The 26317-nt window shown below is 28.7% G+C and overlaps 5 protein-coding genes across 5 annotated transcripts; 3 read left to right on the top strand and 2 right to left on the bottom strand.

Annotated features, from left to right (window-relative positions):
• Positions 1 to 3305: 3305 nt before the first annotated feature.
• Positions 3306 to 4397, top strand: LOC109605754 (pupal cuticle protein 20-like). Its single transcript, XM_049962520.1, has 2 exons — positions 3306 to 3314; positions 3502 to 4397. The coding sequence occupies exons 1-2, from the start codon at positions 3306 to 3308 to the stop codon at positions 4351 to 4353; spliced, it is 861 nt and encodes a 286-aa protein (XP_049818477.1). The 3' UTR covers positions 4354 to 4397.
• Positions 4398 to 6871: 2474 nt separating this feature from the next.
• Positions 6872 to 7667, top strand: LOC109606975 (pupal cuticle protein 20-like). The gene is made up of 2 exons (XM_020023493.2): positions 6872 to 6880; positions 6945 to 7667. Exons 1-2 carry the CDS (start codon positions 6872 to 6874, stop codon positions 7626 to 7628), a joined length of 693 nt encoding a protein of 230 aa, XP_019879052.2. The 3' UTR covers positions 7629 to 7667.
• Positions 7668 to 9690: 2023 nt separating this feature from the next.
• On the top strand, positions 9691 to 10999 carry LOC109605756 (pupal cuticle protein 20-like). The gene is made up of 3 exons (XM_020022345.2): positions 9691 to 10016; positions 10075 to 10765; positions 10814 to 10999. The coding sequence occupies exons 1-3, from the start codon at positions 9972 to 9974 to the stop codon at positions 10945 to 10947; spliced, it is 870 nt and encodes a 289-aa protein (XP_019877904.2). The 5' UTR covers positions 9691 to 9971; the 3' UTR covers positions 10948 to 10999.
• Positions 11000 to 12462: 1463 nt separating this feature from the next.
• LOC109605755 (pupal cuticle protein 20-like) lies at positions 12463 to 13632 on the bottom strand. Its single transcript, XM_020022344.2, has 3 exons — positions 13624 to 13632; positions 12832 to 13495; positions 12463 to 12777 (listed from the first exon to the last, which is right to left on the bottom strand). The coding sequence occupies exons 1-3, from the start codon at positions 13630 to 13632 to the stop codon at positions 12548 to 12550; spliced, it is 903 nt and encodes a 300-aa protein (XP_019877903.2). The 3' UTR covers positions 12463 to 12547.
• A 4296-nt stretch (positions 13633 to 17928) lies between these two features.
• LOC109606977 (uncharacterized) lies at positions 17929 to 20442 on the bottom strand. The gene is made up of 2 exons (XM_020023496.2): positions 20429 to 20442; positions 17929 to 19992 (listed from the first exon to the last, which is right to left on the bottom strand). The coding sequence occupies exons 1-2, from the start codon at positions 20435 to 20437 to the stop codon at positions 17989 to 17991; spliced, it is 2013 nt and encodes a 670-aa protein (XP_019879055.2). The 5' UTR covers positions 20438 to 20442; the 3' UTR covers positions 17929 to 17988.
• Positions 20443 to 26317: the final 5875 nt, after the last annotated feature.

Raw genomic sequence — 26317 nt, 5'->3', positions numbered from 1 at the left:
TCTTATAGATTTTATACATATCTTATAGAATTGTTACATATTTTTTGTATTTTTTTTTAATGATTTTATAGATTTTCCATCTCTTTTTACGTTTTTTAAAGGTTTTATAGCCTTTTTTAGTAATGTAATTTTAAAACCTCCATTTTTTGTCAAAATGTAAGGAATATATTTTTGTAAATATTTGTAATAAAAAAAGTTAATATTTATTAAGATTTGATTCGAGTGTTTCGGTACATAATTTCATAATTTTTAATTGTTTTTAAGTAAAATGCAAATGTAATGAATTATGGTAGCATTAAGATGTATATATCTTCAATTCAAAAGACAATTTGACCTTATGTGCTTTATTTGGTTATACCTCATAATTGGAATAATAAATTAAGCCAAATGTTCTATTATTTAAATGTGCGTTACCTTAGGGCACACATAAATAATATCCTACTAAATGTGCATCAATATGACCCACATGCCATAACGATTAGGAAATAATTTATAATCTCATCAAAATGCACTTCGATGGCAAAATAAATTACATTTTCATCGAAACCTTTAATAAAAGCATATTACTAATCGAATTAATTAATGACATTGCTGAAGAACTGCCGCTATCTTCGACATGTCACCTTGACGTATCTGAAGGAGTACAAAAAAAAAGATGTTTATGGGATTTTAATAATTAGTTTCGCACATCATTAAGTACAATAATTATACGTTTTAATTAAAATGTTTAGCAAGGTTATCTAAATGTAATTCAGGCGCTATACATATAAAAAAAAAACTGGATGATTGTAGGATGATACGTCTACTCCCATAGTTTAATTAACCGTATAATTACGAAATAATAAATTATTTGATTAAAAATGTAATTTGTGTAACTAAAATCACCATTGATTGTGTTAAATATTGAATCTGTTTAAGAACATTAAATTTTAGTTCGTATACATTTTATAAATGTCTCAGATATTATACATTTTATATATATTTGAAAGATTTTACACATTTTTTATAAACTTGAAAGATTTTGTAGATTTTTATAAATTTTTGAACTTTATGTGAATTTCTTATATATTTTAAACATTTTTTATAATTTTTTTTATATATTATAGATTTTTTTAGAATTTTTTTATATATTTTGTAAATTTTATAGATTTTATATATTTCTGATAGAATTTTTATAAATTTTAAATCAATTTTTAAACATTTTTTAGATATTTAATAGATTTTTTGTAGTTTTTTCATAGATTTTGTAGATTTGTTATAGATTTTTACAATTTTGCAAATTTTATAGACTTTTTATAGATTTTATAAATTTTTAATAGATTTTGTTCACTTTTTACTTGCTTTTAATATTTTATAGATATTTCTGTAAATCTTTTATAATTTTTTTTATATTTTATTGGTTTCTTATAGATTTTGTAGATTTCTTATACATTTTTTATATATTTTATCGATTATGAACGTCTTTTACAGATTTTATAGATTTCTTGTAGAACTTTTATAGATTTTTATAATTTTTTTATTGACTTTTTAGATATTTTATAGTTTGTTTGTAGTTTTTTTAATAGATTTATTTATTTTTTATAAATTTTTAAGTTATTTATATATTCTTCTTAGATTGTTATAGATTTTTTATATATTATTAATTTTTATAGATTTTTATATATATTTTTTACATATTTTATAGATATCTTATAAATATTTAGACAACAATTTATAGTTTATTGATTTTTTAGATATTTTATATTTTTTTGTATATTTATATATTTTTCATAAATGTGTAAGTTATTTATATCTTTTATAGATTTTTTACAGATTTTTATATATTTTTTATAGATTTTATTAATTTCTTATTTAAGAATTTTTAATACAGATTTTTTGTAAATCTGTATTTTTTATTGATTTCTTATAGATTTTGTACGATTTATTAATTTTTTATTGATTTTTATAAATTTTTTATAAATTGTTTATTGATTTTTTAGATATTTTATAGTTTTTTTTGTAGTTTTTTAATAGATTTATATGTTTTTTTTGGATTTTTTCAGATTTTTTATGTTTTATTTATTTCTTATAGATTTTTTTATACATTTTTTAATGATTTTATAGATTTTATCTTATAAATATTTAGACTTAAATTTTTTATAATTTTTTTATTGATTTTTTAGATATTTTATAATTTTTTGTAGATTGATATATTTTTGATAAATTTTTAAGTTATTTATATCTTTTACAGATTTTTTATAGATTTTTATATATTTTTTATAGATTTTATTAATTTCTTATTTATTTAATAATTTTTAATACAGATTGTTTGTAAACATTTTATAGATTTTTTATATTTTATTGATTTTATAGATTTTGTGCCATTTATTAATTTTTTATAGATGTATGGTATTTTTTATAAATTTTTTATAAACATTAAATGTCTTTTTTTAGTCTTTATAAAATTCTTATAGAATTTTTATAATTTTTTATAGATTTGTTGTAGTTTTTTTATAGATTTTATACATTTTTTATCCGTTTTTAAGTTTTTTAAAAAATTTATTGCTTTTTTTAGATTTTATGATTTTTTATAGATTTTATGCACTTTTTTATATAGGTTTTTAAATATTTTTTTAATTTTACTGTAATATTTTCATAGATTTTTAAGTTTTTTATAAATTTTATGCAATTTTTATTGGTTTTATAAATATTTTATAGATTTTTTATAGATTTCTTATAGAATTTGTATAGTTTATAATACATTTTGTATATCTGAATAATTTTATTTTGTCCATTTAAATATTTTATAGGTTTTAAAAATTTTACAGGATTTATAAATTTGAGAGATCATGTATAAATTTTATACAATTTATAGATCTATTAATAGACAAAGTTTAAGATTTTACAGATTTAAAACACTTAATTAATAAATGGGAATCATTTAACGTAAAATGTAATAACATTATAAATTATAGTTATTTAACATAATTATAACATTTTCACATAAATTTCGGGCACAAGTGCGTAAATTTCACGGCCGACCCCGTCCCAAAACTCATCCGATCCACCCAATTAACACGTTCCCTTAGGTGCTGCTTTTTATCATAATTACGCAAACCACTTTTTTAATCGTATTTAACATTTGGCATGCATTAAAATAAAATCGAACGTACGGAATCGACGGTGGTGATGCGGCGACCTTGCAAGTGATCTGGTTTATCGCCAAAATATCCAGCAGCATCTTTATGAGCGGGGATGCGACGTATATAAGCGCATAAAATTTAATCCGGTGTATCAGTTATTTGGTAATAATTGCATCTTGCAACATGAAACAAGTAAGTGTATGCTTTGGTATGATTTTTGTCAATTATTATAAATATCAGGTTAATGTCTTTGGCATTCGGTATTTAAATGTGGAGAAAGGAAAGGATTATTTAAATTCTGTTTGTCACCTGATGGAAATCATTAAAATATGTTGGTGTAATTAATATATTACAATTTTATAATTTGTATCCTTTCTAGGTAGTACTAGCTTTAGCCCTGTTTGGCTTTGTGGCTTGTGGCCGCCTTGACAGTGGATATTTACCACCAAATCAAGGAGGTAGAGGTTATCCAGACACCACAAGTGCTGTCTTTGGTGGAAGAACATCCAGTTTCAGCTCCAGTGGAAGATTTGGTGCCAGTGGAAGCTTTGGATCCAGTGGAAGGTTTGGATCTAGTGGAAGCTTTGGAGCCGGCTCAAGTTTTGGAGCTTCTGGCAAATTCTCCGGCTCTGGTGCTGGCCAATACTCTGGTGCTGGCCAATACTCTGGTGCTGGCCAATACTCCGGTGCTGGCCAATACTCCGGTGCTGGCCAATACTCCGGTGCTGGACATGCTGGTGCCCAAGTACCGATTCTTCGTCTGGACAACAACAACAACGGTGACGGCTCCTACCAATACGCCTACGAAACCGGCAACGGCATCAACGCCCAAGAACAAGGCGTAGGTGGCCAACACGCCAACGGCGGATTCTCCTACACCTCCCCAGAGGGTGAAAACGTCCAAATCTCCTACACCGCCGACGAAAACGGCTTCCACCCGCAAGGCTCCCATTTGCCAACGCCACCACCAATCCCAGACGCCATCCTGAAGTCCATCGAGCTCAACCAACAAAATGCTGGACGTGGCGGTTACCAGGAGGGACAATACCAAGAGGGTCAATACGAGGCGCCAAGACCTAGCTATGGAGCCCCCCAACAGCAGTACGGTGCCCCAGCTGCCCCAAGGCCAGCTTACAAGGCTCCAAGTGCCTTCAAACCTGCCTTCGGAGGTGCTGCCCAACGCACTTACATCCCACCAGCGTCCGGAAATAACGGTGGATACAGATATTAGATGTGATAGAGCCATGACTGTATATATTTAATAAAATTTCTTTACAAAAACTGATTTTGTTTGACTCTGGTCAGCCATATTGAATTCCTGAAAAAGCTAATAAATCAAAAAAGTGACTGAAGGACACTGAAGATGCACCAAATGTCCTCAGATATTATATCAAATTTTCAGTACATATCAGGAAACTTGAAAAAGCAATTAAATAATATTGAGGATGCTGCCAATTTTGGCAATAAAACAAATATCAAATTTTTAAATAAAGTAGTTTATAAAAAAATTATAAAATTTTATTTAACTTTAGTGTTAATGAAGAGAATTGTACATTTAACTTAATAACTTATCAAAGAGAAATATGTGCAATCTCCATCTAAATGTATTTATTAAATATCTAAAAATAATTTGTTTTTTTCCTTTATTTGTTATTTATATTTACCTTTGTAAATTATTAGATTTATTGTCTTGTTTATATACAATATTATTTTTGAATGTGAACATTTCAATTTGTTAAAAATATGATATTTTATATAATTTTTTATAATTTATATATTTTATATTTAATCCTTATAAGGAACCTTAAACCTTAATAAGAATAATTAAAAACTGCATTTGTGTGATTTTATAAATTTTTAATAGATTTTATTCATTTTTTTACATAGCTTTTAATATTTTATAGATGTTTCTTTAAATTATTGATTATTATTTATTGATTTTTTATATGTTTTATATCTTTTTTGTAGTTTTTTAATAGATTTATACATTTTACATAAATTTTTAATATTATTTATATATTTATAGATTTTTTATAAATTTTTTTATAGATTTTTTATAGATTTTGTCAATTTTATAAATTTCTTCCAGTTTTTTTATAGATTTTATATATTTCTTATTAATTTTTTTAAAATTTTTATAGATTTTTACATTTTTATAGATGTTATTGATTTTTTATAGAATTTTATTCATCTTTTATATAGCTTTTAATATTTTATAGATATTATAGATTTCTTATTAATTTTTTGTATATTTAATCGATTATAAACATCTTTTACAGGTTTGATAGATTTCTTACAGAATTTTTGTAGATATTTTTTTATTTTCATAAATTTATATATTTTATAAATTTTTTATAGATTTTATAGATTTCTAATATATTTTTTAAAGATTTTTATAGATTTCTTATAAATTTTTTACATATTTTTGGAGTTTTATGACAGATTTTATAGATTTTTTTTATATTTTATGAATTTTTTATAGATTTTATGCATTTTTTATAAAGGTTTTTTAATATGTTAATATATATTTCTTATAGATTTTATAGTTTTCCTATAATTTTTTTAAAGTAGTAAAAATATCTTTTGGAGATTTATTATAAATTTTTTATACATTTTATTAATTTTCTAAATTTCTTATAGATTTTACAGAGTTTATAGATTTCTTATAGATTTTTTATAGATTTTTATAAAATAGATTCTTATAAAATTTTAATCGATTTTTTGTAATTTTTTTATAGATTTTATAAATTTTTTATATATTTTTACGTTTTTTAAAGATTTTTTAGCTTTTTCTAGATTTTATGAATTTATTATAGATTTAATTCATTTTTTAAGGACTTTATAATTTTATTGTTTATTCATTTCTTGTAAATTTTATTAAATATTTTATCAATTATAAAAATCTTTTACAGATTTTATATATTTCTTATAAAATTTTTATATATTTTTATCAATTTTTTATAAATTGTTAATTGATGTTTTAGATATTTATAAATCTTTTGTAGTTTTTTAATAGATTTATATATTTTTCATAAATTTTTAAGTTATTTATATATTTTATAGATTTTATTTATTAAATTTTTTATAGATTTTATAAATTTCTTAAGTATTTTTTATAAATTTTTATAGATTTCTTATAAATTTTTTATACATTTTTATGTTTTTTGTAGATTTTGTAGACTTTTTAAAGCATTTATAAATTTTTAATAGATTTTATTAATTTTTTACATTTTATTGATTTATTGAAAATTTTATAGACTTTTACAAATTTTTTTATAAATTATTTGTTGATTTTTTATATATTTTATATTTTTTTTGTAATTTTTTAATAGATTTATATTTTTCTCGTAAGTTATTTGTATATTGTATACCCTTTTTAACGATATTTTATAGACTTTTTTATAGATTTTGTAAATTTTATTAATTTCTTATTTATGAATATTTTTCAATGAACCTTGAATATAAAAATAAATGCAATAAATATTTCAAAGATAAAAAAATCTTTCACATACGTAAGATTGCCAAAAATAGTAATAAAAGAAATTAAAAACTGCATATGTGCCAATTATATCAATAAATAAATAACCATAAAGTTCGAGTTGGAGATGTTACGACCTTGTAAATGATCTGGTTTGTCATAAAACATTTAAAAAAAAAACATCTTCAAGCGGGGATTAAATTTTGGTATAAAAGTGGTTTTAAAAAAATAATGTCATCAGTTACTTTTCAGTACACATACATCCAACAATATGAAACAAGTAAGTAAATTCACAAGTTTATTATTATTAGTTTAGTTAACATAATTTTTAATGTAATTTTCAGGGGGTTGTTATATTTACTTTGTTAGGCTTTGCAACCTGTAGTGGTGTTGGCAATGAATACTTACCATCAAATCAAGGAGGAGGACCTTACCAAGAAGTACCAAATGCCTTTGGTAGTAGATCCAGTTTTGCAGGCAATGGTGGAGCTTCAAGAAAATATTCGACATCTATTTCAGGCCAGTACTCCGGAGCCGGTCAATATCCTGCTGCTTCTTCAGCTGCTCAAGCTCCAATTCTTCGTCTGGACAACAACAACGACGGTGATGGCTCCTACCAATACGCCTATGAGTCCGCCAACAACATTAACGCTCAAGAACAAGGCGTAGGTGGCCAACAAGCTAACGGAGGCTTTTCCTACACGTCCCCAGAAGGTGAAACCATCCAAATCACCTACACAGCCGACGAAAACGGCTTCCACCCCCAAGGTTCACATTTGCCAACTCCACCGCCTATTCCAGAAGCTATCTTGAAATCCATTGAACTTAATAGACAGCTAGGTCAGGGTAGGAACCAATATAATCCTCCAAGACCCAACTATGGTGCTCCTCAACCACAATATGGTGCTCCAGTTGCTCCAAAGCTAGTTTTTAAGGCACCAAGTGCTTTCAAACCTTCTTTTGGTGGTACTGCTCAACGTACCTATGTGCCACCAGCAACAGGAAGTAATGGTGGGTACCAATATTAGATGCGATGAAAATTTTATTAAAAATATTATGTAAAACATTGTTTTATTTGTAAGTAATAAAGCTTATGTAAATTAAGCGTTGTGTGAATTCACAATACTAAAAATCACATTTCTATACTTCACCCCTCATTCCAGACTCTACCTAGAAATCTATTGAACTCAACAGACAGTCAGGACAGTACAGTCCTCCAATACTCAATTATGGTGCTCTTCAACAACAATAAGATGCTCCAGTTGCTTCAAAGCCAACATTTAGAACACCAAGTAGATCAAGGAAGAAACCGAAAAGAGCAGTACAATCCTCTAAAACTCAACTATGGTGCTCCTCAACAAGAGTATGGTATTCCAATTGCTCCAAAATCAGTATTTAGAGCACCAAGTCCTTTCAAACCTTCTTTTGGAAGTCTTCAACAACAATATGAGTCTCTAGTTGCTTCAAAACAAGTATTTAGAACACCAAGTGCTTCCAACCTTCTTTTGGAGGTATTAATCAACGAGCCTGTGTTAGTTTTCGATCATTAAGGTACAAATTTGACAACTTCACCGCTGATTTCAGAAGATATCCTGAAATCTTTTGGACTTAATGGTCAAGTAGATCAAGGAAGAAACCGAAAAGAGCAGTACAATCCTCTAAAACATAACTATGGTGCTCCTCAACAAGAATATGGTATTCCAATTGCTCCAAAATCAGTATTTAGAGCACCAAGTCCTTTCAAACCTTCTTTTGGATGTCTTCGACAACAATATGAGGCTCCAGTTGCTTCAAAGCTAGTATTTAGAACACCAAGTGCTTCCAACCTTGTTTTGGAGGTATTAATCAACGAGTCTGTGTTAGTTTTCGATCATTAAGGTATAAATTTGACAACTTCACCGCTGATTTCAGAAGATATCCTGAAATCTTTTGGACTTAATAGTCAAGTAGATCAAGCAAGAAACCGAAAAGAGCAGTACAATCCTCTAAAACATAACTATGGTACTCTTCAACAAGAATATGGTATTCCAATTGCTCCAAAATCAGTATTTAGAGCACCAAGTCCTTTCAAAACTTCTTTTGGATGTCTTCGACAACAATATGAGGCTCCAGTTGCTTCAAAGCAAGTATTTAGAACACCAAGTGCTTCCAACCTTCTTTTGTAGGTATTAATCAAAAAGCCTGTGTTAGTTTTTGATCATTATGGTACAAATTTGACATCTTCACCACTAATTTCAGAAGCTATCCTGAAATCTATTGAACTTAGCAGTCAGGTAGGTCAGGGAAGAAACCTTTCAATCCTTTAAGACCCATCTCTGGTGTTCCTCAACAACAATTTGATCTTCCAGTTGCTCTAAAATCAGTATTTAGAGCACCAAGTGCTTTTAAACCTTCTTTTGGAAGTACTGTCCAATGTACCTATATGCCATCAACATCAGGAAATAGTTGTGGATGCAAATATTAGATGTGATCATAATGTTAATAAGAATATTATATAAAATATAGTTTTATTTATGTACGTTGAATGAATTAATAATAAATAGAAACCTTGGTAATATTTTTTTGTTACAAGAAAACAATTTTTCATTAAAAATGTATTTGTTTTGGTCTTCAACTGTTATTACCATCTCAATTTCTGGATCCAATGTAAAATGAGATTTGTTTAAACTGATGGTAGTAAAATAATTGTGAAAGATAAACATAAAAATTAAAAAGGGAAGAGTTTTATTTCTAAATAATTTTTGTTCAATTTAAACCAAAATTATATTTCTATTTAAGCAAACTTTGCCTTATTACAATAAATAACTAAACTGTAATGGAATCCTACAAAACATTAAGAAATGTTGTTAATAAAAATAATCCATTGTAACTATAAAAATTAATTAATCCATATAAGTATGTGTAAATTTTATTGAACATTTTAGTATTAAAATCTGTCAGTACTGGTTATTTAGTGTTTATTAACTTTAATCGTATTATTGACATTAACATTGACATTTTATTATGCATAAGTTTATTATCTTACAAAACCCATTTTCATTTATTATATCATATATATATAATAATCAACGACTGAACTCTCTTTGTGTATTCAATTTGAACTAATTTCTACTAATTAAACAAAATTTAAAGTATATGAATAACCATGAAATCATCATCAAAATAATAAATTAATCATTTAAATACATTAAAGTGCTTTAATTAAAGAAAGTGTAAGTAAATTATAATTTTCTGCATTAGACAATACCACAGTAAGTAAACCCAAATATGTGCTAACCTTGGCCATTAAAATCTGGTTCATCTTGCATATCTTAAATTCGTCTTCATTAAGGTGGGAGACGCGACTATATAAGCCAACCACCAATCTTCATATGCACCAGACTCATTACACATTCCATTCATTAACCATGAACCGAGTAAGTTTAATGTGCAATTAGTGTTTACAATTAATTTAACTGTGAATTATGTGTGCAGGTAATCGTGGCTTTGGCCCTTTTCGGATTTGCGGCCTGCGGCCGCCTGGAAAACAAATATCTGCCTCCTAATCAAGGGGGTAGGGGCTACTCCAACGGGGCTGGTGCTGCATTTGCTCCTAAACCTTCCGGTTTGTACAGTGCACCGTCTGGACTGTCTGGTGCTGGGCACTTTGGTGGATCAGCAGCCGGACAATACTCCGGTTCTGGTGCCGGACATTTCGGTGGCTCAGCAGCCGGACAATACTCCGGTTCTGGTGCCGGACATTTCGCTGGCTCAGCAGCCGGACAATACTCCGGTGCTTCCGGACACTACGACGGTGCTGGTGCTGGCCAATACTCCGGTGTTGGACAATACAATGGTCAACATCCTGGTGCTCAGATTCCCATCTTGCGTTTGGAAAACAACAACAACGGTGATGGCACCTACAACTATCTGTACGAAACTGGGGACGGCATCAACGCCCAAGAACAAGGAAAAGGTGGTGTAGGAGCTGAAGGCGGCTTCTCCTACACTTCCCCCGAGGGACAACAAATTCAAGTCAGCTACACCGCCGACGAAAACGGCTTCCACCCACAAGGAGCCCATCTTCCAACCCCACCACCAATCCCCGAAGCCATTTTGAGGTCTATTGAGCTGAACAAGGCCGCTGCTGCTCGTGGTGAATACCAAGAAGGTGCCTACAATGAAGGTAAGCAAACTATTATGTAGTTACCAGAGTGAAACACACTTGTTTTAGGTTCTTACAACGAAGGTCCAAAGGCTCAATACGGTGCACCAGCTCCTCAAGCTTTCGGAGGGGCTTCCTTCGGTGCTCCCAGGCCACAGTATGGAGCTCCAGCTCAACAAAATAACGGTGGATACAGATACTAGACGAATGTGCCATAAGTGTTCTTAGCAGTCCTTTTTAATATATTTTTGTAAATATTTTGTATGTAATAAATCATTTTTTATAAATATGGTCTTATTAGTTATTAATAAATCATTTGATAAATTTGATATTAAATTTATAAAATCATCAAGAATTACTTTAATAATTATCAATTATAATTATTAACAAGAGCTTAAATTATTTAATAAATCAGACAAATATATTTTTTAATAATTTATTTATTAAATTTATTACAAAACTAATTATAATCAGCTTTATTAAAAAAATATAAAATGAAGACAAATTATTATACATTAAAGTTTATTATTAAAAGAGTCTAAGATTAAAATTATAACAGGGTTAAAACAATTTTGTAAATTTTAACCCTAAATATAAACAATATATTTTATAATTCAGTAAATTGCTTATAATATTACTTTATATTAATAAATAAAAATTATAATCATTGAAATCAATCAATCAAAATTGATTAATATCAAAATAAATATACACATATATACATGTTGGTCATTAATTTTAAAATTTAGGAGCAGTTAGGATACGTCCAATAATGAATAAATTTTAAATATTTTTTTTTTTCTGAAGTTTCTCCTGAAGGAAATATTGCCATTCAAATTTAAATTTCATAAATGGTTTTTGGCTCATATTTCCGTTAATTTTACTCCAATAATGTTTAAATTTGGTATGTATTATCCTAAATTAAATGCCTACAGTTCAATGTAATAATTTTTTCCCACATTGTTACAGTGGCGTAGATTCTAGAGGGGTTCTCCTCCCTTTCCACCCTATTTTCTACGCTACTGAATATTTTTTAAAATTATTAAGTTTTTCATATTATTTGCATAATTTGGAAGAAAAATGTACTCTTGATTAATTTTGATTATCACAGCCCTTTCTGAGATATTTCGGATTTAATGTTCACTTTAATTTTCTTTAAATATTAAAACGCAAATATCTTAAAAACGGCTGCTTTAATCAACAATAATTAAGAGTACCTTTTTTCTTCTAAATTATACAAAGAATGTGAAAAACTTAACAGTTTTAAAAAATATTCAGCAAGGAGGATAATAAGGTGAGAAAAAGAAGATAACCCTCTGAATCTACGCCACTGTATCATTATACAAATATTTTTTTATGTTGTTTTGTAGGTACATATTTTAGGATAATATCAAATTTAAACGTCAAAGTTACGGAAATGTGAATAAAAAATAATGTTTTAATGTATATTTTGTGAGGGTTGTCCTATTATTTTCACCTTATTTTCTACGCCACTGAATATTTTTTAAAACTATTGAGTTAGTCATATTCTTTGCACAATTTGAAAGAAAAATGTACTTTTGATTAATTTTGATTACCACAGTCTTTTCTGAGATATTTTAGGTTAAATGTTCACTTTAATTTTCTTCAAATATTAAAATTTCAATATTTAATTTTTTAATTGCTTCTAAATTTTGAAACACAAATAAAACAAAAGACGTATTAAAAATGACTTTTTATTTATTTATAAAAATATACATATGTACAAGAGTTATTATAAAAACCGTTTGATTCAAACAGTCATATAATACAAAATGGCACTCCTTAGTATCTGTATCCGCCGTTGTTGTCTTGGCCTTGCTGAGCTGGAGCACCGTACTGTGGCTTTGGACCAGCGGCGCCGAAAGGCCTTGGAGCGGCTGGAGCACCGAAAGCTGGTCCTCCGAAGGGTTTGGCGGCAGCTGGGGCACCGAAAGCTGGTCCTCCGAACGGTTTAGCGGCGGCTGGGGCAGCTGGGGCACCGTATTGGGGTTTCGGGCCGTCGTTGTAGGCTCCTGAAAACATTAATGAGATTACTTGTTCAACCACCAAAGAAAACTAAGTGGTACCTTCGCCGTGTTCGGCTTCGTTGTAGGCTCCTTCCTGGTTTTCACCGCGGGCGGCTTCGGCCTTGTTGAACTCGATGGACTTGAGGATTTCCTCTGGAATTGGTGGTGGAGTTGGGAGGTGGTCGCCTTGTGGGTGGAAGCCGTGTTCGTCAGCGGTGTAAGTGATTTGGATGAGTTGTCCTTCGGGGGAGGTGTAGGAGAAGCCACCTTCTGCGCCTACGCCACCGGTTCCTTGTTCTTGGGCGTTGATGCCATCCCCAGTTTCGTACAAATAGTTGTAGGTACCATCACCGTTGTTGTTGTTTTCATAACGCAAGATGGGGATTTGAGCACCAGGATGTGGGCCAGCAGCACCACCATGTTGTCCAGCACCGTTGTATTGACCAGAAGCTCCACCGTGTTGTCCAGCACCGTTGTATTGACCTGAAGCATCACCGTGTTGACCAGCGAATTGACCAGCAGCAGCTCCGGAGTATTGACCGGCTCCAGATCCACCGAATTGTCCAGCAGCTGGACCAGATGGGGCGCCATATTGGCCAGACGGTTTAGGGGCGAAGGCGGCTCCTCCTTCGGTGTAACCTCTGCCACCCTGGTTAGCTGGGAGGTACTTGTTCTCCAAGCGGGCGCAGGCCGCAATGCCGAAAAGGGCCAAAGCCAGAACTACCTGAAATTTAACACCAAGACTTTAACTAAAATAATTCAGCACCAATTTCACGTATTCCCACGGTTCACAACCAACAATTTTTTTCTTTGCACAATCCGTTACAGCAACAAAAGCACTTTTTTACTTACTTGTTTCATATTGAAGTGAATGTGTGTGTTTGATGCATTCATAGATTCGGCAATATACTTTTATAGTGAAGTCTCCCACTAAAATGAAGATGTTCCTCGGCCATACAAGATGAACCAGATCATCAATGGCCAAGGTCAAACGTACATTCGGGACTACTAATTATGGTCCCATCATGCAACGATTTTGATATTTATATGGATTATTTAACGAGCAATTGCAGACAATATTACGAAATAGTTTATTACGATTTTGATGCTAATTATTTTTAAATACGTATGTTTCATAATTCTTGACTGAACATGAATAATTGGTGTTTTTGGGATTATTTATTGCTGTTTAATTGTTCATGCGTGATTGGTAAGGAAAAAAAAGGTCTTTTGAATATTCTTGTATTAGTGATTGACGTTTTCTAGTCAATATCCATATTAAGCTGTTGCTTTTTAAATCTTAAACTATAATTAAATATGTTTGTACAATATATTACAAATAAAACAAATTTACTAACAATTAATATCAAAGTGAACAAACATCTTATTTTATATATAAGATGTCAATAAAAAACAAAGATTTTTAGACATTATAACAAATGGATTTTAAATTAATTATTAATAATCATTTTTTAAATTTTACTTATTTTTTTATTTAAATAATTAAAATACATTATAAATTTTAAAACATTATAACTAACTAATTATTTCTTTTATTAGAACTAGTAAAGATTTTTTATAGATTTTACTTAAGAATAATTAAACATCAAATTAGATTAATTGTTTTATTACAACTATTAAACATTTGAATGTTTTACTATAAATAATAAAAACATTTGTCTAAATAAAATCTTTTCTTTTATTAGTACAAGTAAATTTAATAATTTTTTTAATAGATTTTACTACAAAGTAACAACACTCATGTGTTTTATTTATAAAATTCGTTGTTTTGTTACATTCACTAAAAATTTGAAGGTTTTTCTACAAATAATTAAAAAATTTATAAAAATAAAACCATTTCTTTTATTAGGACTAGTAAATTTAAAGATTTTTTTGTTAGATTTTACTAAAAACTAATTAATATTAAAATTAAATCAATTGTTTTGTTACAACCAATAAATATTTTAAGGATTTACTACAAATACTTAAAGCATTTATGTAAAAAAATAAATATTTATATTAGATCCAGTAAATTTAAAAATTTTTTCATAAATTTTACTACAAAATAAATAAAAAATAGTATTTTTTATAAAATTCGTTGTTTTGTTACATCCACTATAAATTTGAAGGTTTTTCTATAAATAATTAAAAAATTTATAAAAATAAAACCATTTCTTTTATTAAGACTAGTAAATTTAAAGATTTTTTTGACAGATTTTACTAAAAAATAATTAAAATTAAAATTAAATTAATTGTTTTGTTACAACTAATAAATATTTTAAGGTTTTACTACAAACAATTAAAGCATTTGTCTAAAAAAATAAATCTTTATATTAGAACTAGTAAATTTATAGTATTTTTTATAAAATTCGTTGTTTTGTTACATCCACTAAAAATTTGAAGGTGTTTCTACAAATATTTAAAACATTTGGAAAAATAAAACTATTTCTTTTATTAGAACTAGTAAATTTAAAGATTTTTTCATAGATTTTACTACAAAGTAAATAAAAAGTAGTATTTTTTATAAAATTCGTTGTTTTGTAACATCCACTAAAAAATTTGAAAGTTTTTCTACAAATATTTAAAACTTTTGTCAAAATAAAACCATTTCTTTTATTAGAACTAGTAAATTTAAAGATTTTTTTTGTTTTTTGATAGATTTTACTAAAAAATAATTAAAATTTAGATTAAATCAATTGTTTTGTTACAACCACTAAATATTTGAAGGTTTCACTACAAATAATTAAATCATTTACCTAGAAAAATAAATTTTTGTATTAGAAATAGTAAATTTACAGTTTTTTTCATAAATTTTACTACAAAATAAATAAAAAATAGTATTTTTTATAAAATTCGTTTTTTTATTTTATCCACCAGAAATTTGAAGATTTTTCTACAAATATTGAAAACATTTGTCAAAATAAAATCATTTCTTTTATTAGAACTAGAAAATTTAAAGATTTTTTTGATAGATTTTACTAGAAAATAATTAAAATTAAAATTCAATCAATTGTTTTGTTACAATCAGTAAATATTTGAAGGTTTTACTACAAATAATTAAAGCATTTATGTTAAAAAATAAATATTTATATTAGAACTAGTAAATTTAAAGATTTTTTCATAGATTTTAGTACAAAATAAATAAAAAATAGTATTTTTTATAAAATTCGTTGTTTTGTTACATCCACTAAAAATTTGAAGGTTTTTCTACAAATATTTAAAACTTCTGTAAAAATAAAACCTTTTCTTTTATTAGAACTAGTAAATTTAAAGATTTTTTTGATAAATTTTACTAAAAAATAATGAAAAATAAAATTAAATCAATTGTTTTGTCAAAAATAGTAAACAATTTGAAGGTTTTACTACAAATAATTAAAGCTTTTACTTAAAAAAATAAATCCTATTATTAAAACTAGTAAATTTAACAATTTTTTGGATAGATTTTACTACAAAACTACTAAAAATGTGTATTTTTTATAAAATTAATTGTTTTGTTACATCCAATAAGAATTTAAAGGTTTTACTAAAACTATATAAAGCATTTATCTAAATAAAACCATTTATTTTATTAGAACTAGTAAATTTAAAGATTTTTTAATAAATTTTACCAGAAAATAATTCAAATTAAAATTAAATCAATTGTTTTGTTAAAACCAGTGAATATTTAAAGGTTTTATTACAAACAATTAAAGCTTTTGTCTAAAAAAATAAATATTCATATTAGAATTAGTAAAATTATAAATTTCAACGTTTTGCTACAAATAAATTAAATCATTATCTAAATCTAAATAAAAAATATTTCTTTTATTACAAATAATTAATAAAAAAAAAATTATTTTAGAATTTTGTTTCTAAAATGAATATTTCCCACGAAATTATTTGTTGAATGTTGTTTCTTATGTTTTCCTGCTATAAAACATTTAAAATTCACCTTTTACGAAATAGCCTAAATAAGGCTTTTTAGGAAGACTTCCCAAGGACACATATTAACCCACATTTTGTAACCCAAACAACAATTTATTTATATGTAATTGGATAATCCAAAAATCGCAAGTAAAACTATACCATTCATCTAATTAATCCGTGTCGACATAGATTGGATCACGACAGCTGATGCAACTACTTTTTTCATTTCCTACCCATCATAACCATTAGTAAATAACCATGTGCAATTTCGGCCATTCTCAGTCGCAGACAGATGTGGCAAACTTTGCATTTGAAGAAGGCTTAATCAAACAAATAGGAAAACAATGTACGACTCAATGGCGGGCATGCCAAACACGCAATTCTTTACTTAAGTAATTGTCCATTTTAATTCGGAATAAGTAAATGGATTAGCGCTTTGAATGATGTGAAAAAAAACCACGTTGGCCAATACCACGTTTACGTAACGGTCTCACTTGTGTATGGGCCCAAACAAAAGCTTGCACTCTGTAGATCTGTGATATCTGTGTTATCTGACATAATTTCATTGTAGTATTGGATGGAGGATCGGTTGAACTTAATATGGCAGTCAATTGTCTTAATGATGTAAGAGAAAGGAACTGTGCAGTTAATTGATGCTACCAGATCTAATTTGTTTCTGTTATGAAACTGCCAATCTCATGTTTAGATGGCAGATAAAATAAATTGTTTTTATGGCAAAAATGAGGTATTGCTAAAAAAGCAGTCACCTCTTGCATTTAATTAATAAAATGCACATTGCAGGAATGGGTAATTTAAAAAAAATTGCGTTGAAAATTACATCAATAGTACCATCTAATGAGAATTTATCTGGAAGCTGTGATAATTAATGTAATGATATAATTTATTACGCATATTTGCCTTCAGCAATATTTTTTACTGAGCACAATAAATAATATGTTAAGATGTCTCATCTGCAATTCAGTGAAAGTACCCTGTTTATACCAATAAAATTTTAAAAAGGTGTTAATTATCATTATTTTTAATTAATGTGCTATTTTATATCATTTTTAAAATACGAGAGTTCATTGAGAAAGCTTAATTATGTTAAAAGTACTAATATACTTTTATAACTGTCATAAATTAACCAACAAGCCAAAATTATTCAAACAGACACAGTTGAATTGATTTATAATGTGTTACGTACTATTTTCTTTAACTGGAATAAAGATGTGAGATAATAAAACAAAAATACGAAGTATAAAATAATTTATTTTATTTAATTTTGTCTTTTAATAAATAATTATTCATCTATTAGTACTTGTAGCCTCCATTTTCGGCAATTGGTTGTTGGGGAGTACCGGAATTACCTCCAAATCCTCCACCCAATTTGTTGGACACTGAAGATGAAAAACCTGAGCCGGAAGGACCTTGACCTCCGAAAGCTCCTGCAAAGGACTGTTGAGTACCAGAACCAGAACCATGTCCCAGTCCTCCACCCAGTTTACCAGACACTGAGCCTTGATATTGGTAACCTCCTGAGCCTCCAGCTCCAGAGTGTCCCTGAGTACCACCAGCAGCTCCAAAGGTGGAGTGGCCTTGAGCAAACCCACCTTGGGCACCTCCAAAGTGTGCTCCTTGGGCAGCACCTCCAAATTGGGGTTGACCAGCTCCGTAACCACCTTGGGCTCCGCCTCCGATATGACCAGCACCATATCCACCTTTACCACCAGCAGCACCGCCAAAATGACCAGATCCTTGACCTCCAGAGTATTGTCCAGCATCTTGTCCTTCGGCTTCGCCCTCTCCGTTGTAAGACCCATCGTCGGAAATACCATTGGCTTCATCGGCGGCGTTAAGTTCCAACGATTTTAGGATTTCCTTTGGAATTGGTGGTGGAGTTGGTAAATGTTCACCTTCTGGTTGGAAACCGTTTTCGTCAGCCACGTAAGACACAGCAATTGGTTCGCCACCGGGAGCTTTGTACGAGAAGGAGCCCTGAGCAACAGTGCCATCTCTTTGGGTACCTTCTTCTTGAGCGTTAATGCCGTTTTCAGTTTCGTAAAGGAAGTTGTAGCTGCCATCACCGTTGTTGTTGTTTTCAAGACGAAGGATCTGAACTACTGGACCTTGTTGTCCAGCACCAGAGTATTGGCCGTTCACTCCAGAATATTGAGCTGGCGATTGTACGTGGGAGGCAGTGACTTGTCCACCAAATCCGGCACCGGTACCAGCTTTGCTTGCACCGTAACCACCAAAACCATGTCCGGTTCCGGAAGCTCCTCCAAAACCTACATTGCCCTGACCATGTCCAGAAGTGGAAGCTCCACCGAATCCACCATTTGCAGATGAACCGTAACCTCCAAAGCCTCCATTAGCAGCACCAAATCCTCCATGGCCAGCGGCGCCTTGGGCAGCACCGGTTCCTTGACCATGTCCAAAAGCGCCACTTCCAGATGGGCCCTGAGCTGAAGAACTGAAAGATCCAGAGTAGCCTTGTCCAGTTCCGGCTCCAGCGGCTCCACCGTAACCTCCATGACCGGAACCTTGAGATCCGGCTCCACCAAAGCCTCCATTACCAGCACCAAATCCTCCATGGCCAGCGGCGCCTTGAGCAGCACCAGCTAAACTAGATCCGTGGCCGGAACCTTGAGAAGCGGCTCCACCAAAGCCTCCATTGGCAGCACCGGATCCTTGACCATGTCCTAAACCGGAAGCACCACTTCCGTGAGATGATGAACTGAAAGATCCGGAGAAACCTTGTCCATTTGCGGCTCCGGAAGCTCCACCGTAACCTCCATGGCCGGAACCTTGAGAAGCAGCTCCGCCAAATCCTCCATGACCAGCAGCGCCACCTAAACCAGATCCGTGAACGGAACCTTGAGAAGAGGCTCCGCCAAAACCTCCATTACCAGCACCAAAACCTCCATGGCCACCAGCGCCTTGAGCAGCACCACCTAAACCAGATCCGTGACCAATGCCGGAGGCTCCACCAAAACCGCCAGCTCCTTGGCCATGTCCAGATGCAGATGCTCCGAAGGAACCGTGTCCTCCACTGCCGGAGCCGGCACCGAGTCCGCTTCCGGAACCGAAAGCTTGACCGTTTCCTGAGGAGAACGATCCGGAGAAGCTTGAGCCACCGGAAACGCCACCCTCTGGAGTTCCGTAGGATGTGGCCGGTGGGAGGTACTTGTTGTTGGTGGCGGAGTGGTATTGGTTGTTGACGGATGCTGAGGAGAAGCCGTTTTTGGGTGGAAGATATTCGTTGCCCACCGGTACTGAGGACACGAGCCCCAAAAGGGCAATTCCAATTATAACCTAGAAAATAAATTAATTAATTCAAATATTATTAAAAAACATTGGACAAAAGTTTTATAATTGGTGGATGCGCCGGTTTAAGTCATTTTTAATTTTGTAAAAATTTCTTCATATAAAATATTAATCATTTATGTGTATACTTAATAATAATGAGAACTGGCCATAAAAAATAATAAATTTTGATCCTTTCCAATTAAAAATTAACATAAATATTTAAATTTTACCCAAATTGACTTAATTAACTAACTTGTTACTTGTTTTTGATGTATATAATTTAGTTTTCTAAAACAACACGTAGACAGAAAATGATTTTTGAAGTTTAATATTAAAATATATTATGACAATTAAGAATATTCCATGCACAACACAAACACACATTAAATGTTCACTAATCACTGTAATTTCATAAAACTAAATTCAAAATAAAATTACTCACAGCCTTCATATCTCGTCGGTGTATTTGCACAAACAAACAAAATATAACACAAAAATTGTTTTCGTAAATTGCTTTTATACTTGAACCTGCTAGGCGTCATTTGAGCAGTGAAGAAGCTCCTCCTACTAGTAATTAGCCGATATGTTAATACCAGTTCTTACTCAAGGCCCAATAAATTTATCTTTTTTTAGCTAAAGCTCTGGATGATTTGATCCTTGTTCCTTCTTTTTTTAAATTAAATATTCTTTCTTATTTATTTTTTGTTACTTCACATTCTATTTTGTTTTTAATTTTGTATACCATAACTGAAACTGACAAAACAAAGTACAGTAATTATAAAACTTAATAATATTATGATCAAAACACCTTCCTAGATTGCAATGTTTGGTGAATTGGTGATAATACACAACGTTTTATTTTTATTAATTAGTATTTTAGTAATTACATGTACTGAATTATTTCTTTTGTAGTTTGCAGTTAAATTTGTCACATTAAATTAATTTGTTATTTAATTTAATTTAGTATTATATAAACCTATCTTAACCTATTCTAACCTCTTGTTATGCATAATATTAAAAAAAGTCAATCATCAACTGGACAACATTAACATTATGAATTTTGTTCTTAATTTTCTTAAAAAAATAGGATGGGTCTTAACTTAATCAACTTTTAACCTATTATCACCTATTTTAACCTATTCTTGCCCATTCTAACCTATTAAACAATAAATTTTTAAATATATATTTACAAAATTGTGAAAATGAACAAAATGTAACCTATTCTTACGTGTTCTACCCTATTCTAACTTGTTTTAACCTATTATAACCTATTTTAACCTATTCTTACCCGTTCTAACCTATTCTAACCTTTTCTAACCTATATCTAACCTATTCTAATCTATTTTAACCTATTCTTACCCATTCTAACCTATTCTAACCTATTATAATCTAATTCTAACTTATTATAATCTGTTTTTATCCTATTCTAACTGATTTTAACTCATTAACACAATAAATTTTTAAATATATATTTCCAAAATTGTGAAAATGAAGAAAATGTAACCTGTTCTTACATATTCTACCCTATTATAACTTGTTCTAACCTATATCTAATCTATTCTAACCTATTTTAACCTATTCTTACCTATTCTAACCTATTCTGAGATGTTCTAACCTATATCTAACCTATTCTAACCTATTATCACCTATTTTAACCTATTCTTACCCATTCTAACCTATTCTAACCTATTATAATCTAATTCTAACTTATTATAATCTGTTTTTAACCAATTCTACCTTATTTTAACCCATTAACACAATAAATTTTTAAATATATATTTCCAAAATTCGAAAAATGAAGAAAATCTACCATTTTTCTAGAGAAAAATGTTTGATGAATTGGAGTTATATATAAAATTTTATTTTTTAGTTTTTAATTGTCTTAAAAAAATAGGATGAGTCTTAACATAATCAACTTCTAACCTATTATCACCTATTTTAACCTATTCTTACCCATTCTAACCTATTATAATCTAATTCTAACTTATTATAATCATTAACACACTAAATTTTTAAATATATATTTCCAAAATTGTGAAAATCTCATGTGTTCTATCCTATTCTACTTGTTCTAACCTATATCTAATCTATTCTAACTTATTATAACCTATTTTAATCTATTCTTACCCATTCTAACCTATTCTAAGCTGTTCTAACCTATATCTAACCTATTCTAACCTATTATAACTTATTCTAACCTATTCTTACCCATTCTAACCTATTCTAACCTACTATAATCTAATTCTAACTTATTATAATCTGTTTTTAACCAATTCTACCTTATTTTAACGCATTAATACAATAAATTTGTGAATTGGGGTTACATATAAAATTTTAGTTTTTAGTTTTCAATTGTCTTAATAAAGTGGGTCTTAACTTAACCAATTGGGATGTTTGTATAAAAAATATTCTGTTTGTATAACTATATTTTTGTATAAAAAAGTGTAATATAATTTGGGGTATTTTCAAAAATTTCCACGATACACCTTGAACTGAAATTGGCATAACAAATGTACATAATATTTACTGTAATTGATTACACCAAATTGAAGGTAACAAAAAATCACGTACGTTCAATAATTACACATTGGCACGATTAGATTTTCGCTTTTTCAGATTAAATGATAATTTAAAACGTTCAGTAATTATAGACAGAAAAAAAAAAACATACCATGAAAGATAATCTGTCTAATATAAGTTATAAAAAATTATAATACGCGCATGAGATAATTATGTATTTAAGGATATCGTGAGTTTTTGTCAATAGCGAACATCCGGTAGATAAGTTTTTCTTAATGGATTCTGCAAATGGTGCTAAATATAGGATATGATGAGTATAATGTGTATGTACTTACAAATCGCACGTTCATCCCTTTTGACGTCATATATTATTTGTTATTTTACACAAATTTTATATTATATATTGTTGTTACTGAAATAGTAAAAGTCCCCGAATTCCCCCAAATCTAACTTGACACTAACTTGATAATTATTAAGTTCATTTCGACGCACTTATATCGGTTTAAAACTTTTAAAACAACAATGATATTTATTATTAAAAACTTGTTTTAAATTACTGAAATTACCAAATTCTTTCGCTGATACATCATGGTGTAATATTTAAATTAATTACACGTTATTAAATTATTTTCCTTCAGTTCAACCCATCACGATGTATCCTTTTTGTTCAGACATTTAATTAAGAACATTATAAACTCATTTATTTTAAATAAATAATTAAATTGATTCAACAAACAGGAACAAGTCCAGGAAAGCTGTTCGATGAATTTACTGTTCATCAATGTTACTCACGTTGACGAAGGTCGTGAATTTTACAAAAAATGGTGAAAATATTTTATAAATTTATGTGCTTTGTTTATAAAACATCAAAGTTGCATTTGAGTCTATTTTAAGTGTTGCTTCAATGACTCAATGTAAGTCAATAACAAGTCATTTTTTAATTTTTATTAATTGAATACTGCATTTTTAAGACAAGCTGCTAATTGATCCCGGATCAAAAGTATGAACAGCGTTACGTATGCTTTTTATTTATACATGTGGGTATTTATGTTTTAGTGTCTTGTTTTTATACAACTTGATATTATATAAGCGTTAAATTATAGTTTTTCTAAAACATTTTAGCAACGCAGGTCAACATTTTTGAAGCTTATTATTATTTCTCATATTTTAGACGTGAAAAAATTACTAATAACATACTTCACGTAAGCACACAAGAGTTAATACAACATACAGTTACATAAATGACAAAAAAAAAATAAATAAATTTGTATTAGGACCTAATAAATATTTATTGATTTTAATACACTAAGTTAATTTGGTCTTTCCTAACTTATCCTGACCTATTCTAACTTTTACCAACCTATCATGAACTAACCTAACCTATAGTAACCTAACCTAACCTATTCTAACCTTAACTTATGTTAACATAACCTATTCTATTTCAACCTATCTTTTTCTAAAAAATGTAAGTGAGACAAGCCAAATAATAAATATAATAAATCATTAAATATATATTCCTAAAATTCTAACTACTTGTAAAAAAATTTCTAAAAAGAAGTACTAAGTACTTTAGGTAAAGTATAAATTCACAAGATGCAGCTATATAAAATAAAAAATTCTAATACATTGAATTTAATTTAATAAAGGAATCCTAACCTATCTTAACCTATCCTAATATATTCTAATATATCCTAAACAAATTTAAAAAAATAAATAGTTAGACTATTAATTTTAAGTATATAAAAATGTATTAGGATTTAATTTAAGAAGGGATATTAAATTATAGGTTCTTGTCTAAAAAATATATTATATATTTATTAACAGATTAATAAATATTTTATTAATTACATTTATTGAACTAATTTTAAGTATTTTATAGTAAAATTTATCATATTAACTTAATTTTATTTATTCCAACCTATCCTAATCTATTCTAATCTTTCTCAACATCTCCCAACCTATCCTAATATATTATAACCTTTTCTAACCTATTCTAATCTACCCAAAACAAAATTTTTCTAAATAATTTAATTACATAAAATCTAATATAGTATAAATGTTCATAAACTTATATAACAGATAAATAAATATTTTATTAATTATATTTATTAAACGAATTTTATGTATTTTATAATTAAATTAGTCATATTAACTTAATTTGATTTATTCTAACCTATTCTAACCTATCTTAACCTATCTCAACCTATTCTAACTTATCCTGATATTCTATAATAACCTATCATAACCTACACTAACATATCTTAACCTATTCTAATCTAACCTAAACAAAATTTTTCTAAATAATTTAATTACACAAATCCATATATAATAAATAAAATAAATATATATTTCAAAAATTCCAACCTTTTTTAAGAACGTCTAGAAAAATAAATAATTGAACTAATAACTTTAAGTGTACTATAAATGTACATAAAATATACAAATTACACAAATTAAAAAAAATTGTATTAGAGTTTAATCTAAGAAAGGAGATTAAATTATAGAATAGATAGATTATAGATACTCCTCTAAAAATATATTACATATTTATTAACAAATTAATAAATATTTTATTAATTACACTTATTGAATTTTATGAATTTTATTGTTAAATTTATCATATTAACTTAACTTGATTTATCCTGATTTTTTAAAATAAATCTTTAAAAATATTTCCCAAAATTCCAAAAACTCCATTAAAGAAAATATAATAAAAAAAATTAACGTCACTCCCGAAAAAGAATATTTAATTTAAAATTTAAAAGGCACATTTGAATTTAAAAAAACAAAGCTTAAAATGAACTTAACCTAATATAATTTAAGTAGACCTAACCTATTCTTTAACTTAACCTAACATAACCTATAAGAATAAAAAGTAATTAATTCCACGTAAGTTAACTGAAATATTCCACCAAAACAGTATTTATTAATCATTCCGTAATAGGATGTTAAACCGAAGTAAATTAATATCTATTTATAAATAAACATCCTTCTAAATAAGGAAATGCTCAGTACAATGACTAATAGATTGTCTTATATTTTCCTGTCAGTCATTTAGTAAAAAAACACATTGTTAATAATATTCATTAAATAGATTTTTGTACAATTTAATAAATATGTGTTATAAATTGAAATCTGCCGCAAATTAATGGCAAATTGATGCTACCAGTTCTCCTTCGGTGAGAACTTTTTGTTAATGACCCACAAAAAAATATCAAATTGCTGTACGGCTAATAACATTAAAGTTTCGTATTAACAGAGAACAAATGGCACACCATTAGCGGCACAATTAAGGCAAATTTTTATTATTTCGGTTAAAGAAAAAAGTCCTCGGCCGAAGAATTTGCTTTTGTTGGGTACTGTTTAATTGATTGCCACATATGTGTTATGTTAGGAACAAGGTTTATGAATTTTGGATGGTATTTTGCAACAAATTCATAAGTAATCACTGCATTAGTTGATTATTTATTAATTTTATACATTTTCAATTAAATTATACTTTACTGTAATTATTCTCTAAGTCAGTTTGATGGTTATATTAAAATTCAAGAATTATTTTGTATGTGACAAAGAAAATACAGTTTGTTAATGATTGTTATTAAAATATCATTTTACTAAATCATAAATTATAATTGAAATTCAAGGTTTTTTGACTTAAATATTTTAATAAACATATTTTATAGATTTAAAATATGTATTAAAAAATTATTAAAATCAGTACCCATTGGGATTGAAATGCAAATATCTTCCAAATGGTTAGACTAATCGATTAACCACAAGAAACCCTTTTTGTAGAGCGTTTAATTTCTTA

This window comes from Aethina tumida, chromosome 2 (genome assembly GCF_024364675.1).
Source record: "Aethina tumida isolate Nest 87 chromosome 2, icAetTumi1.1, whole genome shotgun sequence".
NCBI classification, from domain to species: Eukaryota; Metazoa; Arthropoda; class Insecta; order Coleoptera; family Nitidulidae; genus Aethina; species Aethina tumida.
This window is presented reverse-complemented; position numbering and strand designations above follow the sequence as displayed.